The sequence below is a fragment of the Centruroides vittatus genome, unplaced genomic scaffold, assembly GCF_030686945.1.
Source record: "Centruroides vittatus isolate TY-2023 unplaced genomic scaffold, ASM3068694v2 contig_452, whole genome shotgun sequence".
NCBI lineage: Eukaryota > Metazoa > Arthropoda > Arachnida > Scorpiones > Buthidae > Centruroides > Centruroides vittatus.
The window spans coordinates 1,510,844-1,524,137 of NW_027122248.1; the positions used below are offsets into that span (position 1 = coordinate 1,510,844).

The following is a 13,294-nucleotide window of genomic DNA, read 5'->3' on the forward strand; positions in this document are numbered from 1 at the left end:
CAGTATAATAAAAGAGAGTTTATTTTAACAATTCTGAATTAAAGTAGAGACATTTAAAACAATTCATTTCAAATTTTAGTCCCACCAAATACCCCAAAAGGTGGGAAATGTTTTGAATTGTATAAAATCTATTATATGTTTGTAAAATCTACATAAAATAGTTTTTATTTACTAAAAGTACTTCAAGTTAGAAAAATTTACTTCAAGAATATCAATTATTACCATTACTTTAATATTATAAAAACATTGTTTTTACAATATTATCAGGAAACCAGCACAAGTTACTTTTAGTTAATTGTTGCGTATTTGTATATGCACGATTTACCTAAAAGTAACATCTACCGGTTCTAATGGAGTTGTTATCAAGAATTGGTAATTACTTCTCCACGTTTAAAATTCTATGTAACATATCGAAATATATATACACTCGAATACAGATTTTATACTTTTCTCGCATTTATACCTTTGCTTGAACAGTTCCCATTACAAAATAACTTATTTCACTTGCAGAACTTAGGGTGAAGAAGCGGTCAACGAGATTGAGTCAATAGCGCCATCTGCGAAATTATTATATATAAAAATTTATACTTAATTTTTAACAAGTATAAATTTCTACATATGATAATTTTTATATGGAAATAAACTACATAATTAGGTAATTCACTATATATTTATATATGTTACAGTAAAAACCCGTTTTTAGTGAAAACGCGTTTTAACTAGTTGAAACTAGTTTTTACTGGATGTCATTGTTAAAACTAGAATTTACTGCTAGTCAAAAATGAAGACAAAACGGGTTATAACAATGACATCCAGAAAAAACTAGTTTTAACTAGTTAAAACGCGTTTTCACTAAAAACGGGTTTTTACTGTAACATATATATAAGAACATTAATTCCCGTAAAATAAAAATTAAATATCTTGTTCAATGTAGAAAAAAGCAATGTGATATAAATAAGAGTCGATAGATATACTCAGGGCCGGATTTACTAATCCAGGGGCCCTGGGCACAAATTCGCTGGGGGCCCCCCCTTTAAGAGTAGGCAAATTTGATGATTTAGAAAGTTTACACAAAATACTGTACTTTCAATTAGATTTGAACTAGGAAGTTGTTAATTTCATTTAAAAATAAGGTTATTGTAAACATACATAAATTTTATAGCATAAAACTAATTATTTTAATTTAACTGAAAAATACCTATGTGAAATTTTTTCCCGAAATTTTCCGATATTTCATAGGTTTTTTTCCGGGTTTGGTTTTCTCTGCCTGTGGCCCTCATGATTAGACCACACTAGGCTGTCGCGGTAATAGAAAAAAAATTATGTTTAAACATAATTTTTTTTTTAGTTTTGTGGGGGCCCTGGGCTCAGGCCCCAAATGCCCTTATGTAAATCCGGCCCTGGATATACTGGACCTTGCGCTGCCAATGGCTGTAATGCTACTATACTGGTTTAAGAAATATTTCTGCCACTTCGAGCGCTTCGATCGCGTATAGTCCTAAGTTAGACTGGAGCGTAGAGAGAGTCAGCTGTAAACATTCGAAATTCTTTTAATATATGAAATTTTAATGAAAATAACCATAAAAACCATTGTTAGAATGATGACGTTTAATTATTAAATTATGTATATAAGTATTTTAAGTCAATTATACGAATTATTAATTCGGCTTTTTTTGAAAAGTTTCTATAATATTGTAAGAAGAAAATTTTTTAGATAAAGCATTTAAATGTTTATTATTAAGGTTTTAGAAGGAGTTTCAAAGCACACAGACGGGCTCAGTCTTCCTTTTTTTTTTTTTCATCGACGAGCTGTATTGACAGGCGACATTCCTACAGTGCATGTTATGCAGGCTACTTACAAATGTGATTTATTCTAGAATTATCCTTTACGAATCTGTAATTTACATGTCTTCAGATTTCTTCCCCACGAATGTATAGTGATTACGAAAAAAACTTACAAAATTAATAATTTTTAAAATCGTGCCATATGCCTCTATAAACAAGACATGTCAGCAGACCATCAATAAATCATCATTCACATTGTACAGAATATGTTTATAAGTTAAAATATGTAGAGTTAATGTGAATATATGTAGAGTTAATGTCTCAAGAAATGTAACTTTTTATGTCAAAAATAAAAAACTATTTCATTCCAAGTAATATTTCTCACTGTACTGAATCAAGTAAAATTGTATAGCGCACTTTATGTAGCGTTAAAGTTAATAAATTATTTAAAAAATACTTTATCTGAATTAAATTTCTACGGTTATTTAAATGTATCAGAGGATAAGCTATGGTTTATCTAGTTATATTGTAATACATATGTAATAAAACAAAACAGTAAAATGCAAATTTATTTACTTATTTTACCATTACCTATTTATTAAACTGATATATTATACACAGAACGTTATGTACAAAACTTTAATTCACAATATCTAACAATATAAGAGTTTTAAACATTATAAAATAGCTTCTTGTTTTGAAAATTGTCGAAACAAATATCTCAAATACTACAGTATAGTAGAGACAATAGAAAATTATCACAATACTACTGGTAACATTAAAATAATAGAAGATTGCATTCTGATGATAGAAGTGTCAATTTTATGTTACCAATAGCAATGTGATAAGTCTTTGTTATCTCTACTACAGTATTTGAAATATTAATTTTAACAGCTTTGAACAGATATCTTTTTAAAACCTGAATAAAATATAACTATATTCGATTTATTCACATCGTCATTTGTAATTTCAAATTATCACGTTATTAATTTATTTTATAAACAAAATACATTTGTTCTTTCTTTATACATGATATAAAATTTAAAACAGTAATTATGAATAAGACTTTTTGACAGAAGAGTAGAAAAATATTAAGAAAATGCTTAAAACCAACAAAAAACTATCTACTAACCAGTCTTTAATAATCACTTTCAAATTTAGGTAAGTATGCATTTCGAGTATACCCTTCATCAGCTTACAAACACACAGAACGAACAAATAATTATAACACTAACAGTTAACTAATACAAAACAATTGATGATATATACAGTGCACTGTATTTACAAATTATAATACAACCCATATAATAAATAATTATAACCATCAAGTTTAAAACTTATTTATATAACAAAGTAATATATCACATTAAGAAAAAGTCTTATTTTCTCTCATATTTTCTAAATTCTAATAGACGGCACTCTTCGCAACAAAAAGAACAAAACAATGAAATTGCAATTGTCGACTTTCTTTGTTGCGTGCGAATTGGAGAGGATAAGAAATTTCAAGAGTTGATTTGTATTCGTTTTTTTTTTAGAATTTGATAACCTGACGTGTGTATAATGATTATTAAACGAGCCTCTTAGTCTGGAAATAAAGAGTTGAATCCGGGAGAGTGGAGGTCACGTGATTTGCCCATAACATAAGTAGAAATTTAATTAAACACTTGGCTTTATTTCCATCTTTATTTAGTTGAGTCCGGGCTTCATACGTGCCATTTGCACGTTTCGGGCATAGAGCCCCTCATCAGCCAACATTATCATATTTGAACTGCTATGTATACAAGGTTTAAACACTGACGACACATGTATCTTAATTTTTATAAACTGGGTAAAATCACTTATTATACTCCGTACAGCTATAGTCTACATCTTCTAGATATTATGATAACTGGATACCGTAAAATAAGCAAAAGATTATGTACAGTACAACAAGTAATCAGTTAACCTACTTCCGATATAAATATTGTGTATAAAAGAGATTACCCAGTTTATAAAAATTAAGATACATGTGTCGTCAGTGTTTAAACCTTGTATGCATAGCAGTTCAAATATGATAATGTTGACTGGTGAGAAGCTCTATGCCCGAAACGTGCAAATGGCACGTATGAAGTCCGGACTCAGCTAAATAAAGATGGAAATAAAGCCAAGTGTTTAATTAAAACTCAACTTTGGGTTCATAGTCCAACAATCAGCAAAACACGGTTTCAAAAAAGAAATAAGTAGAAATGCTGAATTTGCTGTACGACGAATGGCTCAGTCGTTTCGATAACTTCGGTAAGGTATCGCGAGCGTTTAAATTAAGAGTGTAAGAGAAGTAGTGAGGGAGGCCGCGAGTGAGCGGGCCAGTGGCGCAACGGATAACGCGTCTGAGTACGGATCAGAAGATTCCAGGTTCGAATCCTGGCTGGCTCGTCTCTCTAACATTTTCTTGTTTTCCGACGATTGTTTTAAACGTCACATTTTTTAAAATATAATCCAGTTTATCGCGCTTACAAAGCGCTGCGTGTCGCGGTCACAAAACTACAATGCGACCGCTTCGGCATTCTACGACCACTCATAGTTGTTTAAAATGAATCGCGACCGGTCGAGACAATTGCAAGAAAAAATAAGAGAACAGAACGCTCGTTTCGGCATTAGATAAGACAGTAAACGGAGCAAAACAGAAGTGGCAACAGCACCCGGTGTTCCCAAGTCGTCTCCGTCCGAAGTACTATCCAGGCCCGACGCTGCTTCACATCGGTGATCAGACGAGAACCGGTACTTTCAGCGTGGTATGGCCGTTACCGGTTACCGACTCTCTTATCGCACCTATTCATGTGTTTCATTCCATTGGCCATTCGATATTTTGCAAGCGTCAAAGGAGTCAGTCAAATGGATTATAATCAGAGAGCTTATCCGCTGGCCCGTTAAAAGCAACGACGATGGTGTCGGGTATTATACGCCTCTTCACACGACCCCAAACCTCTCCTGTAAATCCCACTTCACTGCACATCGCTCTTCACTTTCGCAGTCGTACCGACGGCTAACCGATCTAAACCGGCTCTTCCAATCATATCTGACTTCATAAGTGCGTTTCACTTAACAGCGTAGTACTCTCATCAGCCAGTCTATGATAAATTACCGAAACCAACAATTCAGAATGCCGAAATGCAGCCAGCAACCACCGACGAGTCGGGCGTGAGAAATTCGAGATGGGTAACGCGTAATTATCTAATCCCGTAATATTTTATTTGCAAATTTGTAAAAGCAAAATTCATACAGAAGGTTTCAACACAATCCAAATGAGAACAAAAGTTAAGAAAAGGAAATTATGCTTAGGTACCCACCCTACAGATGTGGCGTAGACAGATGAAAAGGACCATAGAAAAGACCAAAGGATTATTCCCAAGGATTTCTTCCTGCACTTGCATTAGTACTATATAGTTACTGACTTATAGATATAACTTATAATTATAATAATAATTTGTAATTACTGTAATGTTGGCCATAGACTCTCTTTTGTATGTTATTCAGACCGTAACGGAATCTATCAAATTACTCTATAGTTATTATTCATTAATTTTTTAATGGGAATGATTTGTTCGGGATGTTGATAACACTTGTAGAAATGAACAGAATAAAAAGTAGAAATTTAGAAAATTGGAATGTGCTGCACAAAATAAGAAACCGTAAAGAACTTTTAACTGTTTGAATATCTTGTATGTAAATTTAAGCTAAGTTGTCTTCATAGTTGCAATAAGTAAAAAATGTTGGTTCAAACGTTTAACACGTTTTAAACGATTGTCAGTAAACACTGTATCGTTTTTATAACTCTTTTTTTTTTAGCTGCTATAATTTTTTATGTTCTTTCATTCGAATATCCTGTTTGTTGAAATCTTAATATTTTGTCTTTTCTGGAACGGAAGACATCTAAAAACTTATTATCAGGACATTTATCAATGTGTATTGCGTGTTTATCTGGTGATGAGATGAAGTTGAGAAATGAAATTTGGCATGGTGTTTTGGAAGGGTATTGATACATTTTTTTTTTTTTTTTTTTTTTTAACTTTCTCTGCCCTGTTGGCACTCAGAGGATCTTTTTAGCAAGCCTATTATGGGTTCGGCTAGGCCGACAAGGCAGCTGGATGGTGAGAGATAGGGCCTGACATTTGCAGACGGTCCCCCCTATGAAAAATTCCTGGGGATTTATCGACCATTCAGAGCGGTCCCCAGAGCGGTAGGCTGCCATCTTCACTGCTAGGCCATCCAGCCTAAGAGGTTGATACTATAGTATTATGGTAAAGTTACACTGGTCATATCGTTCAATGATGTTTGAATTATAGGAAATTGTGTGCATTATTGGCATTTACTATTCTTTTAGTATTTCACCTCTACTTTTGAAACGACTTTTTTGATTCTGCTAAAAATTAACATAAAATTGTTTTCAGTAATATCGTATAACACGTAGGGCCATGATTTTAATTTCATTGTAATGTTTTAAACGTGTGTTAAACTATTTTTTCACCAAGAAAAGTATACAACTCTTTAGTTGACTTTTTTGAACATTTAAAAGAAACAAGCTTTCTTTCAGTGGTGTTTGAAATGGAATATCCAAATCTGCTTACTTCTCATATCATGTTCGTTTGATTATCCATATAAGTAGTAAATCATTTGTTTCATTTTATAATTTTCATTAAAAAATTGTTGTTCAAAAATTATAACACTGTTTTATACACCTTACCTTTAGGTGTATAAAATCTTTTCAAATTCTAAAACCATAAGGTGATAAAACTTGAACAAATAAACCATAACCTCTATTCTTTATAAAGAAATTAACATATAAAATTAATAAGATGTAAGTTCAATTTACAGAACATGTTAAATTTATTTTGAAAAATACTACAATAAAAATTTCATTAAAAATACATTTTATTCTATTAGAAATTTGAAATAATTTATTAACCACCAGTTTTAAACTGCAATTTTCTTTCATATACTTCTGCTGTTGTTTAAACTGGACCAATTAGTTTGTCAACAAAACTATTAATTTTGTCATCTTCCAATACACCAACAAATTTATCTATAACTTTGCCATTCTTTATTCCAAATACAGAAGGAACAGCACTAACCTGAAAAATTAATTAAAGTGTGATAAATAATGGATGAAATTTTGAATTATAGATTTAATAATTGCATTTGTAGAATCTCAAACGAATATTTTAAAATTACATACCCCGTATTCTATTGCCAGATCGCTATTATCATCAATGTCTACTTTTGCCAAATGCACTTTATCATTTTTTGTTGCAATTATACCTTCTAGTCTTGGTCCCAAAGTTTTGCAAGGGCCACACCATCTGAAAAAATAATAATTTTAAGTTTTAACATGTAATCATTATTCTTTTGCATTGTAAGAACATATTTTAAAATCAGATCATATAAATCGTGATCACTCTGCATGAACTAGTCTGAAAAATGTAAACAAAATATAAAGTAATAAAAATAATCATAATTTAAAATGATACAATTTATTATTTTTTACTGTCAATGTTAACAATAATTTTGCTGATTATAAAATGTTTTTTTCATGTTTTGTTTGGTTCAATGTCACGACTTGGTCAATTTACAGACAAATAATTCATCAATTTAATCCATAACCTGGCAATAATTCTTCAATTTCAATGTCACAACTTGGTGAATTTATAGACACTTGGCAAATAATTCATCAATTTAATCCATAACCTTTACTTATAGAGATGCGTTTCAGGTTTCGCCTCTTCATAAAGGTTATAAATTAAATTGATGAATTATTTGCCAAGTGTCTATAAATTCACCAAGTTGTGATATTGAACCAAAAAAAAAAAAAACAAAAAAAAGAAGACACAGTTTTGACAAAACAAATGTTTTTTCAGTTTATTATTTTAATATATTTGCAGTGTTAATCTTTTAAAAGTTGAAAATATTAGTAGTAAAAGTTTGTTAAAGAATATTCTGGCAACAACACATTTCACATCCTTTATTAATTTTCAAATTAAACATTCTAATTGGATAGTCTGAAAAAAGTGTTTTAAATATTAAAGAACATAAATGCAATAAAAAATTTAAAAATAAAATTGAATATACACTTAGGTGTAGCTATCTAATAATGCTATATCTGAACAAAGATATCTGAATGAAAAAATTAAAAACAGTTGTAATTTTGACTAATTACTTTTAGAAAACCAAATTATAGAATCAAATATTCAAATTTAGGACCTCTAGCATAAATTTATTACATGAAAGTTTAAGAAAAGTTTTTTAACATTTGTTCATTCATTTAGTTTAAATATTTTAATTTAACACTTAAAAGAATATTGAATAAAAGGACTACTAGTACTACTACCAATACTACATACAATAAAATCTGTAAAACTAAATACGTCTTTGTAACTTGATAAACAGAAAATAATCAAATACAGTACCTGCTTTATTGAAGCATTTATAACAATACCTGAAAAATAAGGTTTAAAATTATAGAAAATAAAAGTAGTGAGGAGCTAAAATCTATATGAAACTTAATAGTTCTTCAGAACAGTAATAAATTGTATGAAAAACTGATAAATTTTTCCAATTAAAAAGTAATGCACATTTCCATACAATAATTCAACATAAAATTTTTATCTTTTCAAAACCTTTTTGTTCAGTTAATTTTCAATTTCTAATCATATTTTTAAAATGTGTGCTTGCAAAATATTTTGTTATTACTCTTACTTTTCATACTATGAAGAAATTCTCAAAACTGCATAAAATAGTTTATACTTCTTTGTTCTATGCAAGTTTCAATTGTAATATGTTTTAAACTAAAGACAAAATTCAAGAAATTAAAAACAATACATACTGATACTAGTTCTGTTGAAAAGTAAGCTGTGCAAATAAAACAGTAATTATTTAAAATAGCATATAAATAGCTTATATAAAATAAAAATAGTTATTTAAAATAGCCCTGGCTATACTTTTGTAAAAATGGCATTAACCAGTTCAGAGACATAGTTGTATTCTTTTAAAATGTAATATGATGATGATAAAGTATTAAATTTGGTAATTTCCTTTTTTTTTTAAATTAAGTTTACAATCAATTTTCCAAATAAAAAATTGTTTATATTTAAATAAAAGATGGTTTGTTTATCATGTAATGATGATGATGATTAGAGAAATTTAAAAATGCATTAAAATAAAAATGCAACAACAAGCAGAAAAATCAATCAGGAACAAACAAACAAAGATTTCAAAGTCCCTGATATAAATGATACTTTTAGATATGAATGAATAATATTTACATGTACTGTATTGGTATTTAATTCTCTAACAACTAAATCTATATATTAAAAATTTTTTCTATTATTGTAATTTACATAGCTTTTTATTTTTCTTGACAAAAAAATTCTAAATATACGAATCAAAAAGTTGGCCCAGGTTTTTAAAAAAAACTGTCACAGTTACTCAATATTGAAGTCCTATTTAAAATAAACTTTAATAATAAATAAAACAGTATTATTGTTAAAACTAGGTAAATAGCATTCAAACTAAATAAATATAGTATCACCAAATGTATAGTAGGTCCTTATAGTATTTGCAATCACTGTTATTGATATTCCTTCAATTTTTTTTAAAAATTCATTATTCAGTATAATGATTGTTTGCAATAATATATTACAGTATATTCTAGTATTATTATTTATATTATGATCAATAAATGTCTTTGTAAAGAGTTTTATTTTAATATGTTGAGGTTTTATTAATATCCTTATTTTTATAAATACAATTCCTCTAATAATCAAGATATAGTAATTTAAATATTTTAAAACAAAATAGTTTTAAGATTAAATATCATTATGATAATTCATATTAGATAAAAAATAATAATTAGCAGAGGTATTATTTATTGGATATAATGCATTATACAAGGTGTGTCTGAAAAGTTCAGTGAATGGTCTCATAAAATAAAGGAAACAAGAGATACAAACAAAATACTTTTACTGGCATTCAAAGTAATCGCCATTAGCGACAACACACATTTGACATCGGTTGTACAGCTGCTGGAAGCTGTGAGCAAACACTTCTTTCAGTATTGCACGAAGCTCCGTTGTCACACGTTGGATCTGCACAATGTCGGAAAAGTGAAGGCCTTTCAGGCAGAGAACAAGAAGAAATCTGCAGGTGCCAGATCTGGAGAATATGGAAAGTGTTGAAGAACTGTCATCTGGCGTGTAGCGAGGAAGTGCCGTAATGTTCACGCGTTGCTCCATTTTGCAGTGACACTCCTTCTCACACTGACTGCGTTGCATTGTTTGTTGCCCGCACTTCTGTTTAACTGTCATGATTTCGACGCTAGGGTGCACTAGTTGGCAAGTCTCTCACTACATCTGCATGAGCACAACATCCTAAGCAGCACGGTTATTCAACTATGGGACCATTCACCGAATTTTTCAGACGCACCTTGTATAATATATTTCTAAATTAGACTTGGTATATTGTTCAACAGTATATAGACACTGCACATATAACCAATATCCAGCAGGAAGAAACTACAAGAAAGCAAACGTTTTCATCTGTGTTTAACAAGGTAATGCTTGACAATGCCCATTAAACACAGACTAAAACATTTGCTTTCTTGTAGTTTCTTCCTGCTGGATATTGGTTATATTTGCAGTGTCTATTAATGTATACCCAATTTTGAGTACTTTAATTCAATAGTATATTTTACCTTGCTTGCTAATATCTACAACAAACTGTACTGATACCAAGTCAGATGCATTGACCATTTCACAGCATAACCACAAGATCATTTAGCATGACCAAAAACATTAATGTTTGCCAGTAAAATTATTTTCCTGCAAAGTCAACATGTAATACTATAATTTGTGTGTGTATCTTAATCCAGTTTGCTAATCATTCATTAAATCAAAATGTGTATGTTTATAAAAGTATATTTTCACAGAGTATTTACTTACATTACAACTCAATAAAAAATTTGACTTTGGATAAAATAATTTGGATTGAATTAGTTTTTAGTAATTAAGTTTTCTTGACAAATACAGTATGTTGTTTATATGACAAAATGATCTATGAGAATGTACTATCCATATAAATTAAAGATTTTACATAATTATTTTTCATAACATTTTAATTTTATGTAAAATAAAATTATGAAATTATTTATCATTTACAAAAATATCACTTAAATTATTATATATGAATAAAAATAAAAAGTTACTATTTATTGAATATAAATGATATGAACCAGAATGATTTTTAAAAGTTTATTTTATATCATTATATACAAAAGGTAGACTTGATTTTTAGACATGCATACATACATACATATGTATACAGTGGACCTTCGTTATAGCGCTGCTCACTATACCGCACACTCTGTTATAGTGCAGGTCAGGGATGGGCAACCCGCGGCCCGCAGTAATATTTTTTGCGGCCTGCGTGGCGTAAAACGTGATTAAATATATCAATTTCCCAGCTTAATGATATATTCAACAAAAATTCAAACGTTATTTTCTACAACTTATATTTGTGAAAAGTTTTTTCGCAATGAATTTAGTAAAAATTAAAACAAGAAACCGGCTAACAGATACATGGAAACTAATTTAAAACTAGCAGTGACTGATATTTAACCAAATATTTCTGATATATTACGTTTAGATCAGTGCCAGAAGCTATATTAAGTATACCTATGCTAATTTATAATTATATATGAATAAAGAATTGTGATTTACTGACAGTTCCCCCCTCTTTTCTCTTGTGTGCGGCCCGTGTCAGTTCAAAAGTTTTGAAATGCGGCCCTTACGTAGAAAAAGGTTGCCCATCCCTGGTGTAGGTGATGTTTGCAACGCGATAAGCTCAACTCAAACATGTTTATACAGGCCCGTGCGGCATTAGTGAGTAGTGCATTTTATTGTTACTGTGTATTGAGTAATTGTGTATGTATTGAGTTCCTGCATGTATTTTGAATAGTGTTTAATTATTGTATGCATGATGAGTAAAAGAAAAGCTTACAGTGTGAAAGAAAAGCTTGACATTATTGCTTAAGTAAAGAGGTGAACTGCGTTAAACCACACTGCTCGGTATAACGCAGTTCACTTTATAACACGGGAGTTGTTTCCCGCCTGACATGTACTTTATATCGGGGATCCACTTATATGAAAAGCCTATATTACACACTTTCATAACCAGAAATTATACAAAAACAGGTTATTTTCTATTAAATAAAAAATGTTTCTTAGTAATTGCACACACTAAAGTATCTCTACACTACATATTTTTTCAATAGAATGACAAATTAAATTGATTAGTGTATTCAAAATTTAATATCTAGGGGGATAACTAATAACTATTACATTTAATAATGGTCTGAAATTGTTTTGTCTTGAAAAAAAATGTATTTTTTAATAATTTTCCTTAGAATATTTTTCAATTCCATTCTTAAAATATCTTTAATTACTTCTTTACTAGAAATATACTGCTTTCAAATTTAGCTTTTCAAATTAGTCCATAAATATTTATTAGATTAAGATCTCGGTGATTACGGTAGCTGTAGAAAAACAATATAGAGCAATCATATTCTAGTTTCCCAAACAATATGTTTTGGGGTCAGTCATGCCAGAAAACAAACTTTCTACCAATAATACTCTTATATACATATATCCTATCTATATCCTAGCACTCTTAAATTATTTTTGACACTATCTATATATAAACTCTATCAATCATTGGATTCAATATCTAAATTTCCAATACAAGATGCAGACATCAATCACCAAATTAAAATTGATCCTCACCATATTTAACTGTAGGTCATAAAAACTTTATTTCAATATCACCTCAGCATCTTTTCTAAACCCTAATAGCCAAATATGTTAAATCTACATTCATCACTTAAAAAAAATCACTTGATCTCAAAAAATTTGCAATTGTTTTGTATTGATTTAGAAAGTTTATTTTCATTTACTAGAATTAGAGAGGAGCCGCCATCTTGGCTACCTAAGGTAACATTAACCTTGACTGGTTTTTCAAATTAATTTCAAACATCAATACATATTTACATAATAGATAAATTAGTATAGTACACCCATTGCTGGTTCATATTATAATGTCTCTTAGTTAAAATTATATTAGATTGAAATAACAATACATTTAATTATATTAAAATTAATTTTAAATAAACCCACGTGGCTTGGAAATCCACTATAACTGGTATTTCGCTTTTAAGTACTTTTTCTTTAAAGTCATTTTCGTCTTGAACTGTAAAACAGTCTTTTAAAGTTGCTGACAAAACAAAGTTTCGGCTCGGAAGCACATTCTGCCGAATTTTAACTAAACTGTTAGATGTCAATAAACGACAAACTATTGGATAAAAATTACGGTTAACCTGCATTATTACTGTCTACTTATCACTTCTTTTATGCAAATGCATAATAATTGGATAACCAATAATTGTCTCGATGCAAACTTATCTATTATGAAAACACGAGTATCTGGT

General features: G+C 29.7%; 2 protein-coding genes and 2 non-coding genes across 4 annotated transcripts in view; 1 reads left to right on the forward strand and 3 right to left on the reverse strand.

Annotated features, from left to right (window-relative positions):
• The window catches only part of LOC136977197 (sorting and assembly machinery component 50 homolog A), a 52,500-nt gene extending 51,942 nt beyond the window's left edge, over positions 1 to 558 (reverse strand). The window contains exon 1 of the mRNA XM_067272658.1: positions 464 to 558. Within this exon, the coding sequence (XP_067128759.1) occupies positions 464 to 484 (21 nt within the window). The 5' untranslated portion in view covers positions 485 to 558. The remainder of the gene's footprint in view (positions 1 to 463) is intronic.
• A 3,566-nt stretch (positions 559 to 4,124) lies between these two features.
• On the forward strand, positions 4,125 to 4,197 carry TRNAR-ACG (transfer RNA arginine (anticodon ACG)). Its single transcript has one exon. It is a non-coding gene; the product is annotated as a tRNA-Arg (tRNA).
• Positions 4,198 to 4,451: 254 nt separating this feature from the next.
• On the reverse strand, positions 4,452 to 4,570 carry LOC136977256 (5S ribosomal RNA). The gene has a single exon (XR_010881058.1). It is a non-coding gene; the product is annotated as a 5S ribosomal RNA (ribosomal RNA).
• Positions 4,571 to 6,629: 2,059 nt separating this feature from the next.
• On the reverse strand, positions 6,630 to 13,257 carry LOC136977249 (thioredoxin, mitochondrial-like). Its single transcript, XM_067272718.1, has 3 exons — positions 12,984 to 13,257; positions 6,998 to 7,121; positions 6,630 to 6,893 (listed from the first exon to the last, which is right to left on the reverse strand). Exons 1-3 carry the CDS (start codon positions 13,187 to 13,189, stop codon positions 6,774 to 6,776), a joined length of 450 nt encoding a protein of 149 aa, XP_067128819.1. The 5' UTR covers positions 13,190 to 13,257; the 3' UTR covers positions 6,630 to 6,773.
• Between the last annotated feature and the right edge of the window lie 37 nt (positions 13,258 to 13,294).